At 46.8% G+C, this 13105-nt stretch overlaps 1 protein-coding gene across 2 annotated transcripts in view; it reads right to left on the bottom strand.

Moving 5' to 3' along the window:
- Positions 1–13105, bottom strand: part of LOC105669986 (Dual-specificity tyrosine phosphorylation-regulated kinase 2) — a 139485-nt gene that overhangs the window by 86821 nt on the left and 39559 nt on the right. For both annotated transcript variants that reach the window (XM_012363229.2, XM_012363230.2), the window contains exon 2: positions 1861–4039. In XM_012363229.2, the coding sequence (XP_012218652.1) occupies positions 1861–3501 (1641 nt within the window). In that variant the 5' untranslated portion in view covers positions 3502–4039. The remainder of the gene's footprint in view (positions 1–1860; positions 4040–13105) is intronic.

The following is a 13105-nucleotide window of genomic DNA, read 5'->3' as shown; positions in this document are numbered from 1 at the left end:
AGTATCGCGCATTTCAGCATTCATATTGCTATTTTGCGCCATCGAGAGCTCAATTAAAACAGACACATAACGTAATTACACTTCGTACAGTAATATCGCACGGCAATCTGGCTCACAGCAGTATGATTTTAATACAGCGTGATTTAATTCCGATTTAATTCTATTTTCACTGCATGACGTATATTACGTTCGAAACGCTGCCGATCGTTCGCCACGACTACGCGATTGTGTAAGATCGTATCGGGAATATAAACGCGCACCGTCCCTACATGCGTCTATTCGCAATATATAATATGGGATGTAAATTCTTATCCGACGACCGCTGATCAATGTAACAGCACTACCTTTCACGCGACATAACAGCTGGATCAAATCCTTTGTTTATCGTGCGATATCGCAATCTTCGATGCGACTTTGCAAACTCCTGCTTTTGATTTTTGTCGATTGAAAGTTTAACCAATGCATTGTGTGATTAAGATAATATAAAATAAAAAAATTTAATACACCCGACTTTTATTAACGTTTTGCTAAGAGGCTCGAAATTTAAAAAAACCTGTGAGCTAAGATAAGTTTATACGACATCTGGTATAATAAATTGCATACGTTGATACTATGAAAGCCGTGTAATCTGCTTTGGAATCAAAAAAAGTAATTTACGTAAGATCGATAAGGCGTTACTTTATGAACTCACGGCTTGATATTAATCGAGGTTTTCTGCCGACCAGTCGTTCGTCTTTCTCTTGGTAACTGCGGCATGTTCCACGAAGCGGGAGTCTGTCGTCGTCTGTATCGAATTGCGTGCTACCGATCGCGCAAACCGTAAAGCGGAATCCCAACAGAGAGGCGTTAGGATCAACTGTTTCGATGTGGCAAACGGCGCGGAACGGGTTAAAGGCGAGTTAATGGCGAATAGTCGGTGGAGAAATATCGACGGCCAACCGGCCGGTTGACTGGACACTCGAGGATAGCCGATCCTCTCTCCGAGATTTTTCCGACGAGAATCTTTTTGCCGCCGACCGTCTATTTTCGCGATCGCGCAGTCGTGGCGCACGCCGGGGAAAGTTACTCGCCGCGGAATAAACATCGCAGATAACGATTGCGATAAAACCCAATGAGCCGATCAATGCCCTATCTGCGTGAATTGCTGTGTTGCTTACTCGATTTCTTTCAAGTTTATCAGTTTCCTTCATAATATTTTGCGACAAACTTCATCTTTAAAGACGATTTTTTCTTAGCAAAAATGAATAATTTTCGTTACTTTACAAGTTTTAACGTTTAACATCTTAATAATAATCTTAAATGGAAAAAGTAAGATTTTGTTATTCATTCGTGATTACTTCGTAAAAAGTAACTTTCAATTATTTATAATTCCAAATCTTTCTGTAGCTCAACATCCTTAAAAAAAAGTTGATTCTAAATTCGCGAAAAATTAATAAATGAAGTTTGTCGGATATGTTACGGAATCATATATATTTAGCATCAGATTGATAAATAACATTTTGTCTTAATAATACGTCGCGCCAGTAAAAGGTACGTTCAACAAGATATAGATTCAGTAATTTTTCATCGAGTGACAATTAGAATTGATTGCTATTTGAGAATGTATGTACGAAAAGTGCATATACGAGACTATTCAAAGAGACATCTCGTACGCTCGTATATATACAAGGATCGGCCAAGGCAGGGACGGCGACCCTCGTCCAGCGCGATCCTTTGTCAAAGTCCCTTAATCATAGCCTCATTTCTCAAGCGGAATCTCCCGCGGATCTCCGAGCGTGGAGTACGCGGCGTGACGAACGACTCAATTATTGTCCAGTCCGCATCCCTCCGGGGCGGGAGGGAAGGGGAAACGTCACTTACCTCTTCCACGAGGGATCTCTGCATATTGGTCCAGCACAGTTTGCACGGACACACGTCCTTGCTGGTCTCCTTCGGGTTCTCATTCCGCTCGCGGTCCCGCGCATTACCGGTGGTCTGCGGCGGTGGCGGCGGCACCGGCGGCGGCAGCGGACTCGTGGCCACTTCGAGGCTGTCCGAGCTTGAGTTGTGGCGTCGCGGCGGCGTGATGTTGCTGCTGACATTTGCCTGCTGACAGGTCGCCTGTCTGACCTCGCATGACCGGCCGTGTTCGTTGCCGCACTTGACGGCGTGCGACGGCGACATGTACAGATTCAGCATGCACTTGTTGCTCGGCTGCTGTGGCTGCGGCCGCAGGAAGTCGTCCAGCAGGTAAAAGCTCTGCGCACGGCTCGATCTGGCAGTGGAGGTCGCGCCACGGGTCTCCACGGCGCTCTGTTCCGCGGCTCTGCAGAAGTCTCGATTGCTTCTGCACAGTTCGGAGTCGTCCAGATGATGTCGACCGCGTGGCGCGACATGTCGCTCGTCGAGATCTCGATCAGCTGCCGGTTCGATGTCTTGATATAATCTGCGGCTGACCTTCGATCGGCCGGAAACCTGGCCGAATTCTCCGTTTTCTCGATAGACATCTCTACTGATTCGGGAGACTCGCGCCGAGTACGACGTCGGCTGCTGATAGCGTGCCTTACAACTCGAACCGCGCGATTCCTCGCGGAAATGATCGCCTTCGATCATGGATACGCTCATGTTGTGCGACAGGGAGTTCTGGCTGGTGTGGGAGCTATTGCCGGTGCCGGGAGTCCTTAAAAGTGCGCCGAGAGACCGCCACTTCCGATCCTGTTGGTTCGTGGACGTGGACGAAACCGAGGACCTGTTCCACTTCCTCTCGTTTGACGGTGATGTCAGCAGACTGTTACCCACGGACCATTTCCGTTCATTCGTGGGCGACGTCATCGAGGACGACCACTTTCTCTCGTTCGACGGGGACGCCATCGCCGTACTCGACCACTTCCGTTCTGATGACGGCGCGCTGATGGCCGTCGTACCGCCGGTGGCGTTCAGCTGCTCCTCTCGCTGACGGGCCTTCCACCAGGATGACGTTGAAGTGAAGAGGATCAACGCGCCCCGCAGGGGGTTCTGATTCTTCGCCGCGCCCTTCGGCGAGAGGTCACGATCCTTGACTTTCAGCGAGCAGTCCCTGAAATTGGAGTCGCACTCCCGGTCGCTGAACGCTGCGGCGTCTCGTTGCTCCCGCAGGGCGTTCTTCGCGGCCGCCACCTCCTCTTCGTGATACAATGTCGCATTCGTGCTGCGCAACCGCGGCCGGATCCTCACGAAGCCATAATCGTTGCCGTCCTGTAGGACGGAATCAAGTGGCTCGCGGGACTGTTGCTGCTGCTGCTGCTGCTGATGATGATGCTGCAGCAGGGAGCAATGCGCGGCCGCCGCCGCCGCCGCTGTCACCGCCTGGCCGCTGGACGTATACTGATGATGACTGTTGCTCAGCTGCAGACTCGGCTGTTGTAGCAGCGTCGAAGTCCTCGCACGATGACCCTCGCCGGCGGTGCCGCGTTGCAAGCACGAGAAACTCGCCGAGTGCCGTAAGCTCGAGGGCGTGTTGCCCGGCTGACTCACGCCCAACATGTCGCCACCTTTTATTTTCAGTCTTTGATCTCGAATGAGAAACAAATGTGTATATGTATATATATATTAATGTACGTGTGTATACGTAACGAAGACAGGGCTGACACGAGGGGGGCAGGTGGAGAGGCAGTTAGCGAGGGCTAAGATGGACGAAGGAACGGTTGAGCGGAGAACGAAGCAACGATCTAGCTCGTCATTACTCCTGGCAGTGTTTTTTATCAGTCTCAACGTCTCGCGATAACATCCGGCTTGTTTCCCCGCGAGGAAGTGGAGAGAATATTTTTCTCTTTCTTTCTCTTTCTTTCTCTTTCTCTCTCTCTTTCTCTCTCTCTTTCTCTCTTTACTTCTCTTTTTCTTCTCAAGTTGACCTGCTCTTCCCTCGGTCGATTCCTCTTCCCTGTACCGCGCGCATCGTCGTCTTCAAAACTCGTGTGATTCTCGCTCGCTCTCAATCGAAAAATCACTCTGTCACAGGCTACATCCTCGTCTGCCACCGCTCTCTTGTTACCGTACGCGACGCCTACAGGCCGTACAAGATCTGCAACAGAAAGTAGGAACAGGGTAGGGAGCAGCAACTAAAAAAGAAAAATGGCTGCGATGAAATGAAGTGTCCGTTTCGCGCATCCGTGAAAAATTGAAGTTAAATGGGGTGGGCGGCGATGCGAGGGGGGGGGGGGGGGGGCTGGTAATCTCAGCGTGACTTGAGTGGGTGAGAGTGACGGGTGAGATGATTTCCGAGGTTATGTGTCGAAAACGGCGATCGTAGTCGCCGTGAAGTCGACTTCGCGGCGGCGATCGGTGAAGGATGAAGGCCGTTCTGCGGCCCCAACCTGCCCGAGGCAAGGTATCGGGATGTCTACCGAAGCGTTTTCTATGAAAGTTCGCCGTGTTTCTACGACAATGCACAAGCGGCGAGATGGAACGCGCGTTCGCCGAGTTCTTTTCCCGAGAATACGAACCGGACTCTAAAGCAGTTCTGCGCTCGACGCGTGACTCGATGCGTCGTTACGCCGAAGAAAATAAATTTAATGTCGATGCGAGACATCGGAGTCGCATGAGATTTCCAAGGTAAAACGTCGAGCTTTTCCACGGAGAAACATGTAAAACAGGTGCGATCAAACAGGTGCGAAATACTCGCTTTAATCTCAGAATTATCTCGAAATTTACGTGCTATTAAATGTTCGTGCTATTAATATGTTCGGCGAGAGATCCCGTTGAATATATATATATAATTGTGATCGGACGTGTTACAAATAAATTCGTAAATTTCCATGAAAATATGATATGAAATTCGATGTAAATAAGGGTGAAGGTAGTGTTAAAACGTATCGCTCAAATGTAAATATGATGCTTGAGCGCTGCTATGTATTTGATTATGCAGTTTGCGCGAAGCCGAATTACACCGCCGACTGAAAATTACAGCACGGCGGAACAAGCGTAACAATAACAGAATTTTCACGGAAGCGTCAGTGGATACCGCGCTAACAAAATGCGAAAGTGATAAATGAAGCGCGTCGATGAGTCAATATTGACGCGATAAATGGAAGCCGATAAATGCGTCGGCATGCTCCTCGATGCAGAATAAATGCAACCGATTAAAAAGAAGCTCTGGGGAAAAGGAAAGCCAAGAATTGCAGTGTTATCTCGTGGACGGAGGCGAAGGAAAAAGAACTAGGCTTATCTCAAAATTAAGGGCACATTACGTATCTTCTTTCTTAAGTCTGCGATATTGACGTAATTATTTCCTAATTAACGCAGTCTGGACCGTCATTAGCGCGATTAACATTCGTAAGGAACATCCGGCGACTGGCGAATAAGATCCAGCGTATTTGACGGCGCAGCAAATGGCGTTGACACTAAAACCGCAAACGTGCCGTTTTTGTCTCATCTTGAAAATTAGATCTTTGTTACACTTTCAAGTTTGACTCTAAAAAGGCTATTTCTGAATTCTTATCGATGCTTTGATAAATATCCACACACTTTAATTTTGTTAAATATAATTTAAATTTTAAAAAATTATATAAGACAAAAACGTCCCATTTCGCGATTCTAAAGTGTGCCAGAACAATTTTAGTATTTGAAGATCTGTCAGAAAGTTAGAGAAGAGGTACATACAGCGCGAAACTTTCGCATTTCAAATCCAATGGCTCTTTCAACAAAGTTTCTAGAGACAAATGCTAAGAACACGCGGAAGGGCCGCATCATCGTGGCACTTAGGTCAATCTCGAGTGCTAATTAAGACTCTCTCAGTCGCACACCAGGCAACATGTCAGGCTTTGTCGATACATGCAGCATTGTACCGTCGCACAAGAAAACGTTTTAAGAAAACGTTCGTATTAGTTTTGAGCAATTCCGCAATTATCCGTGTCGCAAGATATCCGGTGACTCAGCGACACCCTATAGAAGCGCGATGGAGTGCAATTAACGGCGTCCTCGCGAAGCGGTTGAATCATACAATTTATGACATAAACAAAAAGATATGTTTCTCAAATGTTGTGGAGAAAGTCGACCGTATAAACGCGCCAGATACCATTAATGCGCAGAATTGTGTGCGATGTGATCTGAACGGAATTCGCTCGCTAAGCTCCACACGAAACGAGTTACACCGCCGCCCGGGATTTCTCTGACTTTATAGCAACGGCACGCGCGTCTATATCTAGGTACGCAAAACGGTGAAAGGTTTTTCAAGGCGGGAAAGCGAGTGACACCCACACGTCGACAGCGATGCGAAAAGGCAAGGCCGTTCGCGCGGATAAAAGTTCGCGGCGCGCTCGCGCGCGCATGTTCCTTCTTGCGAAATCTATCGGTACCGAGCCGCCGGACGCCTGTCGCAACAATAATGAGGCGTAATGGGATAGCCGCGAATCGCGCGCAAGAGAACTCGTATCCGTTGCGCGCCAATTAGATATCGGATATTTACCGGTCGATCGCTTTTCCGCGCGCGATTACATATCGCGTCGGAGCTGATCGCTCGCGCCGCTCGCTCTTTCCACCGGCATCATTCGCCTCGACGCAATCTCTTTGTCCTTGAGATCGACATTTCTCGGGCAGCTCACCAGCGGGAATTTCTTCGGGAATACGTAACGCAATTTATTTCAACGCGCGGCGCATGTACGCAATCACCACGTAATAAACTTTCATCTTTATCCACGTGCGCCTCGATAAAAAAGATTTCCTCGAGGATCTGATTCATAATATTTATACACTATTACACTCCTGGATGTCCAAACGTGTATATTTAATTACGACACTCCGAGTAAGCGTGCGTTTTAAGCCAGCATTTTACGGCCAACGCTCCTTCGCGGATGCAAAACGGGCGATTCGCGCTCTCGTTGCGAGCGCACGCATGTTCCTCGCGGAACACGAGAGCGCCAGTCAATTAGCTCGACGATTTGACCGTGTCGTTTTTAAGCGAGCGATACGCATTATCCCAGAAAATCGCGGGCAGTGTAATATTCAGGGCATAAAGTCATTGCGCGCGAGATGAGTCCAATTAGAATAAACGCAACGACGAGGATACACGTGTACATATATTTGCATAAACGCAATCTCTTTTATATCTGGAATACTGGAAGCAAATTATAATTTAACAAAGTAACCTCTTCAAAAATTCACGAAACTCGATTGTTTCGATATTTAATATTAAAATTGTCCGCAAAGTTTTCACTGAAGAAAATTTAATATCAACTCCGCTGAAGAATCTGCAATTCAAATTTCATTCTAATGATAATTAAACATCTCGTGCATGCGTATCGACCGATCGCCGTATAAACAAGCACTCGCGGAACTCTCACCTGGCATCGTTCGCGCGCGCGAATCGACGCCTGGCGACTTCTCGCGCGCAACACCGCAAAAGAGACGTAATCCGCCGCACGAGCCGCATTTGCGCTCTGGATACCGCGAGTCAACCTGGTTAACGTAATTGGCCGGAATCTTCGGCCGTGACTAATTGCGGGCCCGGTATATAATAAGCACGCTCGGGCGACGCCGCGCCGCGGCTTGCCCAAGATTCGTTGCGAAAGATACATGAAAGCTCTTCCTCCTCGCGCGCATCCGTCCGGCACGCCGATTAATTTTGAAAGGCGGCGAGTTGCGCGATCGCGACAAAGGAAAAAAAATGCACGCGGCTTCGCTAGAAATCCATGTCGGTTTGTCCAATACCGCTTTCACGGACGAATCGCAGACGCGTGGAGATTAAAAGAAAAATCTAACGCCGTGCGTAAGACATTCGATTAGATGGAGAAATATAAAGTCTATAATGAAGGGAGATTAAACAAGTTATTTATCTCAATCGGAGCTCAATCGTTAACAATCAATTCGATCTACCCATAGAACGTGCTATCCTCGCAACGGAGAAAGGATTAATGTTGCAAGTGGCTAGTCACGATGCAACAACGCGCTATTAAAATGTATGCTCACTCTGTTATTTCTTTTTTAGTGCGCAATTAAGACGGGATTATTTAGCGATGAGTCAGTGGTTTTTAGTCATTGGACGGGGAAATTTGGCGGACGCATAGCGCGCTCCGATGTAAATCTGGTTCAATCCGGGGATCTCTGACTTACAGCAAATTTGACATCGTCGACGTGTCCGTGCTTGGATTGTGGCCGCTCCAGGATTGCGCGGTCGGACAATTTGTAGCGTGATTTATTGGCCGGTGGAGATTTCCGCGTCATAGTGAGCTGTAATCGCAAGATTCACGCGTGGACGTGGATAAAATTGCGTTCCACGCGCTGTTATGACACGACGATTCCGCGCGCGAGAATTGTTTCTCTCCGCGTCGATGCGTACGGTGATACGCCTGATTCAATACCAATCGTTGCATAATTTCGAATTCCGTCATACTTTTGTAATTTCTGCAGTAATTGTGCGAGTTTCTCGCTATTTGTCAACGAGGCATATTCCGCCGTAATTTTCTAGGCTTTCGTGAGATCGTATATTATTAATAACTAAAGAGATTTCGTCAGAGGGAAAGAAATAGCCGCGATCTTAACTTGTGACTACAGTCTGAAGCGTTACTTCTCGCTATCCCTAATGAATCTCCTCCACTGATTAATTAGAAACATAAAAACGTCACGGTCCTTAGCTCGATGCAAATTAAGACCGACGTAAAGACGCTCCGTATACACACATATATATATATCTCTCGAATATCTCCCAAGCGGTGGATACACGCGAGGCTCTCGTTTATAGCGGCGATATTGGAAAGGAACAGCCACTTCGGCAAACGTCGCGCGATCGTTAAGGAATACGTATTCGCCGAGACACTGACAGGCATATAAAATACAGCCAATAAATGTTCGCCCGAATATGGGCTCCCAATAAGCAGAAGCGCGTCGAAGCGAAGCTCTAAGGGCACGAATGAGCGGTAGATCGAGAAAGAGAGAGGAGAAGAAGGTCGAATATCATATCGCGATGAGGAAGCGTACTTCGACCTCCGAGCCACGCGACCTACCCGAGTTGATCGTTCGCTTTATTCGTCACGTTTTCTTTGGTATCCTTTGGCATTAATTTATTGTCTTTCATTGCCCGACCTGCCGCGCGCATTTGAAGTAAATGAAGAAGTAAATGCAATTCCAGACTTTTGTAATATACTTTAAAACGCGATAAATCACAACGAGATTGCACCGCTCCTCGCCGATGCAAATATCGCCGTTTGAATCATCCGCCCTTGAACTTTTCTTCAATAAGAGTTTTTATCATTTACTTGAACGGACTCACGGACGACAGCTTGTCCTTTATCAAGAGTATAAAAGCACCTTGCATTTTCGAGTCCGCGCGGGCTGAAAGTTCCAACCGAGCGAACGATAATTGCATCGGTATGCTGGGGTAATTAGGAACAATAAAGATAACTAGTACGGAAAGCTAATAGGCAGCTGCATCTCGTGAGGCAGGTAAACGAAATAACCGACGATAATGATAAAGACAAGACCGACGACGATGACGATGACGAGAGGCGAACAGAGGAAAAGCAATCGCGATAACGAGACTGGTAAACTTGCTGGCGCGTCCAAAGGAAATCTATATGTCAAAAAGACATCCCTCATTGTTGGGACAATCATTACTTCGGTCACGCGATGCGGACAAAACGGGAGTTCCCGCGAATCTAGGCGGAATACGGCAGACACTTTCGGCGAACAATACGCTATTCAGCCGATGGCTGCGTCGAGATGATGATGGGCGCCGTAATAGACGTATAAGGGGTTGGCGTTGCGGCTCCTTAGATTATCAAGAGCAAGAGAAAGCTAGCGGAAGCACCCTTCCTTAATTAAGATGTGCGATGAAAATGCAAACTTTTCACAATTAATTGAAATGTAGAAAATAGAGACAATATATTGATACAAAGCGATGTTTGATATCAAAATTAATATAAATTGTTCAATACCTTTTGAATGAAATTGTTAATAAGAATAATTGAATATATCTAAATATAAATATAAAAATATCTAATCATGCAAATAAATATAAAAATATAAAATCAACGCGAAAAGTAACGATCGAGCATTGGTTTTGAGTTTGAAAGATATATATAGGTCGACGCGAAGCTGTACACAATTCCGTAATAGCAGTGTGGGAAAGATTCTCTCGCTCGTGAGGCTGAGTGCTCGGCGATGAGTTGGCACACATTTACCCTACTAAATGTAATGTAAGCTGTACCGGGCGGCATCAAGCTAATTATGTACGGCAAAACGTACGGTAACTTTTAATTCCGGAATTACGTATACGTCCGACACCCAATTAGAAGAGCACCGGGCCACGAGGAAGCGGGCATAATCGCTATTAAAGTTGCAGTAGCCGCGGCAACAGCAGCAGTCGCAACATCTGGAATAACGTTAGGCAAGACGTCGCGCGCTTGATAGTTCCGCTGTGAGAAAAGTCGGATCTGATTTTCCCAAGAAAATTCAATTTTCTCGAACCATCCCTCTTCATGCCCGGCCGTTCGAATCACGCTCGTCGCTGGGATAATTATTCTGGACATTAACGAGCGCGAGAGAGAAATTAAAGGGCGCTAAGGTAACAGGCTGTAAAGCGCAATTAGCATATTGCGACGGCGCGCGGCAGTCATCGGCTACAATAATTAACGGTCATCGTCACGAGGGGACGCGCCCGCGCGATCGATAAGCCGGCTTGTTTCGCCGGCGTCGAGAAAAATAAAGCCGTCTATTCGATCACGATTATCCCGAATACGTGATTCCGTTGCGCGAAACCGTTGCGCGAAACCGTTGCGGTACAGAGTACATATACTCTTAATTAGTAGTTGCTCATCGCAACGCGTCGGGGGGACATCTCGCTCCCGTAATTGCACTCCATTCCGCCGTCATCGTCTGTTTAAGTCACACTCACAAACTACGCTGCCGATGTTAATAACATAGTTTCGCGCGAGGGTGGATACGTTAGGCAATATACGATTGCGGTGTTCCGTAATATGTCGTCCACATCTGTCGACGGATTCGATTAAACGTCACTTGCGATAATCGACACAGCGAAACAAACGTTAATTTCGTACATCTCGGGTAATCGGAAGATATGCGGCAGTTACATTTACCATTGTCATCGACGTAACAAACAAGTTTCGGTTGACAATGTGCATCGAGCACTTTCGGTCGCGACGGCTCTGAATTTCTGTCCGTGCCACATAATGGGTGCACGACGTCGCTCGACTCGACAGTGGATTAACTTTACAAATTACCGGCCGCTGAAAAGCGGCCCGGGCTCGCTCTCTCCGTCTCTCTCTCTTTCTCTCTCTCACTCTCTTTCTATTCAAATGTCCCGGAGAGAATAGGGAGCGGTAACGCAATTAAGCGGTAATCACGCGAGTCGCGTACGCGCGGTACATACTTTTATAATATCCATCGTCGCTGCGCCGGTTAATGGATTTTCAACCGTACAACCGTCGTCGTACTTTGACCTCGTCGGCCAGCGGCCCTGCGCGCCATCGCACCGGTACCCCTTTCCGTCCCCCGGCAGCCCCCGTCGACGAGCCACCCCCGGGCCGCCCGGAGGTAGACGTCCTCGGTGCAAGAGGAAAATAATTGGCGCTCGCGAAATCGATACCGTGCGGGCCCGGCACGTGTACCGTCACGTGTACGTCATGTTGTATACATCCCTGCGCTGTGCCGCAAGTCCCCCAGAGATTCGGCCGAGCGAATCGCGGTGTGACGCAATGTTACATTACGATATAGAATTGGGAGTCAATGTATGCAGGTTTCGAAACTCGCGAATTTCTTTTTAATAACGGATTATAATAACGGATTATATTTTTAAAAATTTCAATATCGTGCATTTTTTTTTACAAATAAAACTTTGTCAAAGTCCACTTGGAATTGATTGAAACATATATAGTTTTGTTATTTATTTGTTCTTCTGAATAGTCCTTTGTTTTTAATCGTTATAATCCGGAAACAATATTTTCATTGAAGAAAAATCGATTTTAAATTCATCAAAACATCTGTCAGTGAAAAAAACAATCGCGAGTTTTCAGACTCTGTAATGTTTTTGATCGTGACAGGCGCAAATAATTGTAATAATAATAATAATAATAATAAAGGGAAAGAAATATCAACTGAATCAATTACAGTAGCAGTCTATTAGCTAAAACGATAATTAAAAAATCACGCCGTAATTATACACTTCCTGCTCGGAAACATTACCGTCAATTGCACCTGGAATTGCAATAAGACACGCGACGTTTTCGGCTCACCGATTTAATGACGACGCTCGTCGACCGTCTTGCGAAAATGTTAATCGAGCTCGTAATTATCTGTATGAAAGCGCCGATGCAAAACGACGCGTCCATTACGACGAAACGTTAATGGCACGCCGATCAAAAATGCAACGGCGCTAATTCGCCGACGGCTTTTCGCACTCGTTTCATACACGCGTACATCTCGGAGCGCGCGCTTTCTCTCATGAATTGGACGAAATAAAAAAATTTAAAAAATTTAAAAAAAAACAAAAAGAAGAGTAATGCTCGCCGTTAATACGTTAGCCGCATTAAGGCCGCCGGCGCGAGCAGCAAGCCGTGATGTTAGAAATCCCCGTAAGCAGAGCGTATACACCACCCGTTATAAGCTGTGCGCGAAAAAATTCGCAGCGATGTTTCGCGAACGCGATTGCGGGAAACCCCGAGGTTGCCATTCAAGGCCGCAGCGAAGAGAATCAACGAGAAAGTCGAGTGATCGCGATTTCTGCACAGTGAAAACGTTGTTAATTATGTAATTACAATACTAATATTTACAGAAACCGACATAAATATTGATGGTAATTTTAACTAATTGCGTAGTAATATGGCATTACCGTGTGGTTTGGACAATTCATTCTGTCGCTACAAAGTCTGTCTGTGGAATATAACACGACAGGCTTCTTTGATTCAACGAAGCTATAATAGAGTACGCAATTTACGAGTCTTTGTTATAGCGAAGCTAAGCGTAACTTATTGCGTGGAAAGCGCGAGAGATGCGTATGCTACCTCTCGGCTTGTAGTGGCATAATCTGCCTCTCTTGAACGTGTAACGTAAGAAGAGCGACGGAATCCTTTGCGAAAGCAGCCTAGTCAGAGAGCCGGTGGCACACCATCCCGTCTTTTGACACGCCGCGCGCACACTT

This window comes from Linepithema humile, chromosome 7 (genome assembly GCF_040581485.1).
Source record: "Linepithema humile isolate Giens D197 chromosome 7, Lhum_UNIL_v1.0, whole genome shotgun sequence".
NCBI classification, from domain to species: domain Eukaryota; kingdom Metazoa; phylum Arthropoda; class Insecta; order Hymenoptera; family Formicidae; genus Linepithema; species Linepithema humile.
This window is presented reverse-complemented; position numbering and strand designations above follow the sequence as displayed.